The 10530-nt window shown below is 30.3% G+C and overlaps 1 protein-coding gene across 5 annotated transcripts; it reads left to right on the forward strand.

The window, feature by feature from the left end:
* On the forward strand, window positions 8003-9616 carry LOC109358059 (HVA22-like protein e). 5 transcript variants are annotated; one of them, XM_019602144.1, is made up of 7 exons: window positions 8004-8180; window positions 8217-8321; window positions 8433-8459; window positions 8543-8665; window positions 8760-8945; window positions 9262-9263; window positions 9453-9616. In XM_019602144.1, exons 2-5 carry the CDS (start codon window positions 8275-8277, stop codon window positions 8920-8922), a joined length of 360 nt encoding a protein of 119 aa, XP_019457689.1. In that variant the 5' UTR covers window positions 8004-8180; window positions 8217-8274; the 3' UTR covers window positions 8923-8945; window positions 9262-9263; window positions 9453-9616. The 5 variants fall into 5 exon arrangements, with proteins under 5 accessions (XP_019457704.1, XP_019457689.1, XP_019457697.1 ...); XM_019602159.1 differs by lacking the exon at window positions 9262-9263 and having other exon boundaries at window positions 8003-8121; window positions 8234-8321; window positions 8760-8941; window positions 9454-9616; XM_019602152.1 differs by lacking the exon at window positions 9262-9263 and having other exon boundaries at window positions 8760-8941; window positions 9422-9616.

A 10530-nucleotide genomic window follows, 5' to 3' on the forward strand; every position in this document is an offset into this window, starting at 1 on the left:
TTTCCATCTTTCTCGTTTCATCAAGAAGATCTCAAGCATAACTCCTACAATTTTAAACATATTCAACCATAATGAGAAAAAAATTGAATTTTAACATATTCGACCACGATGACTTTTTTATTCGATTTCTGTCATTCTTTAAATAATTGTGTTCCTTGTCACTGCCAGTTACAGTGATTAACCTCTGTTCCAATTGAGAATGGTATAGATAAAATTGGATTAAGTTGAATATCATGATTACCGAAGAGAAAATCATATTGGGCTCCATTTGTATAATTATATCATCATCTATTTGGGAAGTCTTATGCTTGATCAAGAAAAAGTTTGTTCTTTTGATAAAAAAAATGTTGAATGTAAGACATGCATTGTTGTATTTATCTACAATATTAATTGTGTGCCCGTGTGGGGAAATATTTTGACTATATTCCATTATGAGAATAATTTGGACCCACCGTGAATATGCAATAATTTTTATCGGTCACATGCATGTCTTGTCGTATCAGGAGTTTGGTTGGATGAAAATGATGCCAGATATCCACTGATCCACATAGAATTTAATCTAAATGAGTGCTTAATATTTTTGGAGGTTACCGGTCAATTCTTTTATATTTTTTGACTTTACCAGTTTTTTTAAAAATTGAAAATTTTAAAATGTATATTAAATTAGTCTTTTTATGATCAAGTTAATCCCGATTAGTCATTATAAAACATGCTAAAATGATTAATTTGACTCACATTTAAAATTTCAAGAGATCATTTTATGTTTTTCAAATTTTGAGGGACTAAATTGCTAAGATTGAAAAACATACTAGGTTAAATGAGTACTTAGTACTTACTTAATTGCTAATTTATAAGGGAATAATTTGTGTATAAAACTTACATTACATACATTCTCTCAATTTTGATTGCCTATATTGATTACACTTTTTGACAAGGTGATAACAGTGAACATATACTATGTCAGTTTTAAGATTGTAGACTCATTTTCATCTTTTCACACATGTTAATTTGATTTTTAAACAATAACAAATTGATCTTGAAAAACTAAATATGCATAAAAAATAATCATTTTTAGAATAACTTTTTGGAACATACCTATTATCATCCTGGAATAATTTGATCCACGTTTAAAACATTGACATCCCATTTCAAACTTTTCGGACAGCAGAACGATTTTTCTCCCAAATTTTGCAATAGGATAAAATTAGAGTAGCTTGAATCTTTTTTCTATTTCTGGTTTATTTGCTGCGCTGGACCATTATATCAATGAAAGGTTGTCCCCAAGAACTTTTGATTAAAGATTCTATCTGGAGGTGTGATTAAAACCGAAAGGAAAATATAATTTGTATATATATATATTTATTTATTTATTATTTTAATTGTAATGAAATGATATTTTTATCATTAAAAAATAAGAGGCTTATGAGACAAGAAAGATATATGGAGAGTGTTTTCCAAACCAAACTACAAAATAACAATGGTTGGAAAGACAAGAAAATGAGACAAAGTAATAACCACAAACATGCAGATTCTACAAACAACAAGTACAATAATCAAAGTAGCAATAATGAAATTTTCCATATTGCTCTTACTGCAAAAAAAGCTAATCATCGACAAAAAAGATGTTGGTGGAGGCGAGATATAAGATGTCATAAATGTGGCCTATTAGGCACATGGAAAAAATATGCAAGTCTCAACAACAATAAGAAAAAGTTAAGGTTGTTGAGGATCAACCACAAGAATAATTTTTTGCAATATCATGTTTTGCCATCAATTATTCCATAGAATGTTGGCTCATTGATAGTGGTTGTATAAACCACATGACTTATGATCGAGGCTTTTCAGAGAACTTGACAAAACTGTTATTTCCAAAGTCAGAATTAGAAATGGGGCATATATTACAACAAAAGGCAAAGGAACAATTGCAATTAAAAGTTACACATGTTTGAAATTAATTCAAGATGTCTTATATGTTCCTGAAATTAATCAAAATTTGTTAAGTGTTCCTCAGGTGATGGAGAAAGGCTATAAGGTTTTGTTTGAAGACAAAAATTGCATGATTAAAGATTCAGAAAGTAGAGATGTGTTCAAAGTTCAAGTGAAAGGCAAAAGCTTTGTCTTGGATCTGATGAAAGATGAGCAAGTTGCATTACACAAAGAAGACATTGAAACAAAGTCTCCTACACGCATTGTCTGCTGATATGGGAAGCATACAATGCTTCTTTTTTCGCAAAAAAGGAAATGGAGGCTAGAGAGAAGCTACAACTTATACACACAAATATTGAAGGAGCTTTGAGTATATCATCAGGTTTTGCAGAATATGAAGAAGTTGTAGCTAACCAGAAAAGGATAAATGTGATGAAGGAGGAGCACATGATGATTGAAAAAAACGAGACATGGAAGTTGGTAGAGATGCCTAAACACAAGAATGGTATTGGAGTCAAATGGACTTATATAACTAAGTTCAATCTTGATGGTTATGAGAATAAGCATATGACAAAAGCTTGAAGTTTACGGCTCTAGAATCAAGGAGTGTTGATTAGTATGACTCAGAAGCTATTATGTTTTTATTCATTAGGCAATAAAGAGCCAATATGTTATGTTTATATTCATTAGGCAATAAAGGTCTCATATACTATTAGGAATATTTCACCTTATATATTAGAGCACTTATGTGACTCATTATGCTATTCATGTAGGAATTATTTTTTCTGCATCAGTTTTCTTTTTCATGCTGAATAATTCATGTGTCTTGTTGATGAATAATATCAAAGCATCTATATAACACATTTCCTCTATGCACTTTTGTTTGCTACATAACCAACATTGTAAGACCCAAATAAGAATAATAATGATGTTTGTCATTGTGAGGAAAAATATATGTTGTTCTTATTTTATAGGGAATTATAATAATTATAAAATAATGTATTGAACCCAAATAAAAATGAAAATTTTGTTTGCTGATGAAGATGATCTCAGTATGATAGAAGATTCGTATTCCAAGTGCACCTATACCCTTTCCGTCTGCCTATAGGTCGTTACGCATTCCTATTCCTTGTGGACCATGCTTTGTGGTAGGGTTAGGCGTATGATCTTCTCTGTTAATAGAGAGATAAGCATATGTCTTTTTAATTTGTTTTTAATGTGTAATTTTATTATAATCAAATGGATAAACGTGTCATTGAAAGTTTCAATTTTTTTTTATTTTTTGAAGCACTTGCTTAGATCCTAACTCCTTTTAATAAACCAGGATCTCATGTCCCAAAAAACATCATGTCTCATATCTCATGTCAATCATACTCCACTAAATAATATAGAATTGTTGTTTTATGTTTTTATTTTATTTTTGTTTACAAGTATTTATCAATTTTTCATTAAATTGGAAGACAATGGAATACAAAAAGTAGAATAGCTAATCTTCGTTCACTTTTAATTATAATTAGTGGACAAAAAAACCAAGAGACATTCTTGTGTAAAATAATGTATATACATACTATTCTACATAATCAATACTTCATTGTTCCTGTGCACAACTGTTGTTAACTATCATATTTAGACGAATAATGCTACATAGTACATGAGAAAATAAATAGTTAGAATTTTGTCTGAATATAAAAGTGATTATTAAATGAAATACAATGCTAAAAAACACTTACACATTCAAGTGTAAACATAATGCATTAATGTGTCATGACAAGAACATATTTGAACAAAAAATTCAGCTGTGGTTAACATTTTTTATTTGTACAAGAATCTTTCATGGATCTAGTCCTTACAAGAGAAACAGGAAAGTATGACGCACTCGAAGAGTGAGATAGCGACACGGCCTTTTTCACTGAACGGCAGAGTTGATAGATTACTATGGATGTGAGTTCAACTTTTTGGTAAACTCAGATTCTATTAAAAAAAACAGAGAGATCCTTGCATGCACCCCTCATTTTTGGGGCCAATATCCCTTTTTCTTTTTATGGAAGATTAAGCAGAGATGATATCTGCCACACATGTACAATTAATTTAATATTTTTCATGTAGCAGTTGTTAGACGAGATCCAATTTGTTCTTTTTAGTTGATAACTACTCCATTAGGAAGCAAATATATTTCAAATGTTTTGTCTAGGGTATTCTTTTTGTATAAACAAAAGTATCCTTTCACTTATATATGATTAAGGAATTTATGGAGTGACAATCTCTTTTATAAATCAAACTTTTAACAATTTGTCATCTAATATATAGGGTATGTTTAGTACGTGAATAAAATTAATAGAAGTACAGATAACACAATATTGATTTTCTACTGAGTTTGTATGAAGTTAATTCATAGGGAGTGACCAATAATGTGATGGTTTAATGGTATAAGGTTCCACTAGATTTTTGTATTACAAAAAAATCAAAGATTTCTCGTGATTAATTCTTTAACTAAAAATCCAAAAATAGTAAAGAGATACCATTTGTAGTACCCAAAAAATCAATTATTTTCTTCTCTTCTTTGAGCGCCTATGGGGATTTGTGAATTTGTAATAGTCTGTTATGGATTTGGGCTCGTGGACTGTTAGTGGGCTGGTTAAAGAAATGATTGACCTAAGATGGGCTTGTTTAATTTATGTATACTGGGCTAGTTGCCAAAGTTATATATGCAATCCACATTCACAAATTACAATAACACCTAAATGTGTGTGAGTGATTTCTAGCACCCCAAAGGTCCAATATGTTTTTTGAAATAATCAACTGGATATATTTAGTGTCTTTTAAATTTTAACTATGGCTTGTCCTCAACAAACTGCACCCTCCTTTTTCCATATTCTTTTGCTAATTGAATACTTAAATATGACATTTACATATAATGAAAATGAAATAGTTTCAAACATTAGGTTGATCTTATCATTAATTAACTGATTATACAAATATTATATAATCATATTAGTAAATTTATCATTTTTATTATTAATATGAAGACGGTTAAGGGCAAATAAGTGAGAAGAATGTTGCATGTTTCATGAGCAACTTTACAATTAATTTTTAGGTGTTGAAATATATTTTGAACTATATTTTAGTATATGGATTGATTTTATATTTAGACTAGTTATAGTTAGTTAAGTTTTATTTCCATGTATATAGTTTATTTTAATTGTAAACTATCATTCAATTCAATAATGAGAATATTATTCATTCATTTCTCATTCTTTCTTGTTTCATCAAGAAGATTAGGTCATGCCTTCTACCATTTTAACATGGTATTAGAACAATAATTATGTGTTTTCGCTTATTCCTTTTATCTTCTTTGATTGTTATTTGTTTTCAATCTCCTTCATTCTTCTTCTTGTTTTCGCGTCGAACAAAGGTGTGTTCGTCGTGAAGAAACTAAAAGCAATAAACTCAAAGGTAGAGATGAAATTTGTAGTAGAAGTTGGAGTTCTTGAAAGATTTTAGTCAGGAAACTCACCAAGAAGTTGTTGGTGATTTTGATGTTCTTGAAGTTTCTTTTTCTTCATGTGATGCATGAAATAGTTACATTTGACTCAAATTGCTGGTCATAATAGAATCTGATGTAACGTCCATACAATGCAATAGCGTTGATGCAATGAAGAATATATTGTCACTCATGCAAAGTGCCATGTCGTCTGCTACCTTCCTAAGGAGGTTCAAGTTGATACTTTTTCTGATATGGGCCTTTACTTGTTGCATATTTACACATACTTGCAATTGAACGCCCCATATTCTTGGAGATTTAACGTCCATACAATGCAATAGCGTTGATGCAATAAAGAATATATTCTCACTCATGCAAAGTGCCATGTCGTCTGCTACCTTCCTAAGGAGGTTCAAGTTGATACTTTTTCTGATATGGGCCTTTACTTGTTGCATATTTACACATACTTGCAATTGAACGCCCCATGTTCTTGGAGATTTAACGTCCATACAATGCAATAGCGTTGATGCAATGAAGAATATATTGTCACTCATGCAAAGTGTCATGTCGTCTGCTACCTTCCTAAGGAGGTTCAAGTTGATACTTTTTCTGATGTGGACCTTTACTTGTTGCATATTTACACATACTTGCAATTGAACGCCCCATGTTCTTGGAGATTTCTTGTATCTATTCTCCACAAACATTACTGAAGGAGTTATAGCCGGACTTCTAACCCCAATTACTTTTTTTCTTCCTTACTATGTTTTCTTTACCCCTCTCTCACACACAACATTATTATAGTGTGCAATTTTACATAATTGAAGGAACATATTAGGATCAAGATTTTGATCAATTTTTCTCTCTTTCATCATCAATGGTTGGTTCACTTTTGTCCATGGTGGTTAAGCTTCAAATATAACTTATGTCATGAATGATTAATCATTGGAAGGTTGGCTTCTGTTCAAAGTGGTTAAGCGAAGATATAACTTTTGTCATGAATGGTTAAGTGTTTGATGATATAGCTTCTACCATGAGTGGTTAAACATTGTTATTGCTTCAAATCAATTCCAAGCTGAGAGTTTAAAATTTTCACTCTCTAACTTGAGGGAGCTGCTGAAATATATCTTGAACTCTATTTTAGTTTTAGGTTGATATTGTACTAGGCTAGTTTTAGTTATTTAGTTTTAATGGTTTTAGTTAGTTATATTCTATTTCCATGTATATATAGTTTACTTTCATCATAAACTATCATTTAATTCAATTATGTCGTGGAAAGCATGTGAAGACAGCTCTTAATTTTAAACTTTTAAATATGCTTGCATTTAATTATTCCCTCCTATCTTTACTATAAGCATCATTTTGAAGACTCTGGTGGTCATTTACATGACATTTTGCATTATCAATTGTTTTACTTTTATTTATTCTTTTTGTTTACTAACAAAAAATTGGTTGTGGAAGATTTAAAAGAGTAAAATTATAGAGCATGCATTTGATATTAAATTAAGAGTTTTCATGTACCTTTATGTATGTGGTTCCACAAAACACACGAAAAGAGATAAAAGAGAAAATATGTCGGTAATGCTATCATGAGACAAGCCGACGTGTATACCGACAAACTTGCGTTGAGAAGCGTGCACACGTGGCGTCTACTTTGGGCAGAGAGTTCTAATTTATTTAGAGTAAATTACACTAACACCCATGAGTTTTAGCGAAAATACACTAACACCCATGAGTTTTAGCGAAAATACACAAACCCCTAATTTTTTATACTTTTATTACACTGACCACTCTTGTATGAAAAATAAGTGTGATTTTTTGAACAAAAAATGTTATAAATGCAATTAAGTTAAACAAAACATGGTATACCATGAATACAAGTCCAAATAATATATGAGTCGATACCTCTTTATTATTTTTGGTTCGTTACGATATAGTATAAGAGTGATTTAAACAACATCTCTTTAGAATTGTTGATGCATTTTCTAACAAAAATAATAAAGATACATTGATTTGTATATTATTTGGATGTTTCCTCAACAGTATACCATGATTTGTTTAACTTAATTGCATTTATCACATTTTCTGTTTAAAAGATGACACTTATTTCTCATGCAATGATGGTCAATGTAATGCAAGTATAAAAATTAGGGGAGGTTTGTATAGGTGTAAAAAATTGAGGAGAGGTTTGTGTAATTTCACTAAAAGTTAGAGGTGTCGGTGTAATTAACTCATTTATTTATTTTTCCATCAAGTTTGTATTTATTGTAAGTTAAATTATAACTTTCAACTTTATTCATTCAACTCATTCTTCCTTATTATTAAATTACTTTATAATTCTATTTTTTATTAAATTTGTTATGAATAAAACTGATAGGATAACTTGATTCATGTTAAGTCCTTGGACCCCTCCACCTTAGGACTCCAAATTCTAATTTATATAACAATAGACTAAAGATATATTCTAATACTAAAATATCTTACTATAATATTTACTTTCTAAAATGAATTATAAAAAGATATATCATTCTCTATAAAAATAATGTTGAAATAATATTGATATTAAATAAGATCATGGTACTAAGTGCTAAACTTTAATTAAGCGTGACATGTAGAATCTGATACTATCCTCTCCTCTCTCTTTCTCTCTCACGTGATTATGATTGCTTCCATTTTACACATTCCATAATCAGATTCAGACATAGCCCTTATAAGAAGTAACTCTCCCTTCCTCCAATTCAATGTTCCAACATTGTTTGCTTTTCTAACTCTCTTTTCCTACTTTGCTCTTTCTCTTTTAATCTTTGCTCAATCCTGATTCATATTCAGTACGCGTTTCATTCCTTCATTCCCGAAATTAAGACACAGACATGGGCAAGTTTTGGCTCTTGATGACTCAATTTCATTCCCTTGCTGGGTATGCATTTTTCTTATATTCTTATTCCCCTTTTTTCTTCTTTCATTCTTCACTTTAGATATGTTATGTGCATAATTACTAATTCAGATGTTGTATATTTCATTTTTGCAGGCCGTTGTTAACGTTATTATACCCTTTGTGAGTATCATGAATATATATTATAGTATAAATATTTATATACATATTATAGCAATAAATTATGAATTTATTTATTATTATAGGTATGCATCTGTGGTAGCTATAGAAAGCACATCAAAATTAGATGATGAGCAGTGGCTTGCTTATTGGATTATTTATTCATTTCTCACACTTGTGGAAATGGTTCTCCAACCCATTTTGGAGTGGTAAGTTTGAAATGGTTCTTTCAAATAAAAGAGGTGAATTTTATTTTATGTAATATGTAATTGTATGTAGTAAAACATTAATTAAATTTTGTAGGATACCAATTTGGTACACTGCGAAACTATTGTTGGTGGCATGGCTAGTTTTGCCTCAGACCAAAGGTGCTGCTTTCTTGTATGAAAGGTTCGCTAGACCTCACATTAGGAAATACCTACCTGCAGGAACTGTGCACCACAGCAACTCTCCAACAAGTTCCTGAATTTCAGCATCCCAACAAAGTAAGTTAATTAACTTACTCATGTACATTTTTTTTGTTGTTAGAAAATTGTCAAAATAAAAATATAAATTCCAGACTTTATCACATAACATTTTTTCTTTTTAACAAGGAGAATACAATAGAGATAAATTATACCCTCTAACCACTAAAATTATGATATGAGTCCTATTTTTTTAGTTTTTAAAAATATATTTGTAGAAAATGATCAAACATAACATATGCACCAACAAGCTATTGGTCTAGTATGTAAGACCCGCCAGATCTCAGAATGACCAAAATGTTAAAGGTTCGATTCGTGGAAACAACACTTGTCGGAATGAGCAGTCAAACTGTCCAAAATAGATTAATTCTTTACCAAAAGAGTGAGGAAATATCATTAGTAGTATAAAAAAATACATATACTAATATTTTAGTAACCGAGAAAATAATCTTATAATATGATGATATATTTTATTCTCTTCCATAAATTCATGTTAATTAGTTTGTGATTGCTTTATGATGGTGGAGAACAGGGGGGTCATACATCTTGAATTGGAAAGGATAATGCTGAGCAGTGGATGCATTTCATTGAACTGAAGAAGCATGCTTTGATCTTTGGTTTTAGGACCAACTCTCCACTACTTTTTATTTAGTTAATTGGGTCTATTTTAATCTTTTTAATGTATGGCTTTTATGAGTTTATCACAAATTCATATCCTCTCCTTGTTGCTCATCATGGCATGTATGCAATGCGATTGTCAATGTAATACTTTATATTTGTTCAAGTAATAAATGGCCCTTTCAACTTAGCCTGAGAGTCTGAGACGCACCTAACCCAAATTCTTTCCCATATTGGTTTAGTGGTAGAAAATGTGAAATCCCATAAAGAAAACCTTAAAATTTATATATAGTCTTACACTCTTACTATTCATTTTTTTTGTGGAAAATTTTATAAATTAATGCATCATATAAACAGTAATATATTACAATCTTAATAATTAAAAATAGTGCAACTTTCACATAAATTTGGTACGAATCCATAAGCATGTTTGCCTCACATATAAGGGTAGAAATAGACTAGGTCAGGTCAGACTTTGTCTTAAACAGGCCCAACCTATATAACATACAGGAGTCTGGGTCTGACATGTTAGCCTATTTAATTTTTATTTCAAAGCTTAGATCTGACATGTTTAAAACCATAGCCTGGTCTGTTAGCCTGTTTAAAGGCCTTTTATAGTATATAATATTGAAATATACCATCATGTATACATTTAAATATGTTAATATTCATACTTTTAATTAGACTTTTATAACCCTAACAATTAAATTATACTTTTATATACATTTTTATATTTAAATTACATATATATTAAAAATTTATTTATATTAAAATTGTATAATATAAATATATTGCACAATATAACTAAATATGTCAGTCTGTTATGCTTAATAGGCCTTTTGGATGGCCTAAAACCTGACCTGTTAAAGTAAATAAGCTTTTGAAAAAGTCTGAGCTTGTCATGTTCACGAAAAAAGAATGGTCTGACCTAGTCTGTTATAGGCCAGGTAGGGGTGGCAATTGGATGGGTTTGGATGGATTTGGATCCTAAT

The sequence above is a fragment of the Lupinus angustifolius genome, chromosome LG01 (genome assembly GCF_001865875.1).
Source record: "Lupinus angustifolius cultivar Tanjil chromosome LG01, LupAngTanjil_v1.0, whole genome shotgun sequence".
Taxonomy (NCBI): domain Eukaryota; kingdom Viridiplantae; phylum Streptophyta; class Magnoliopsida; order Fabales; family Fabaceae; genus Lupinus; species Lupinus angustifolius.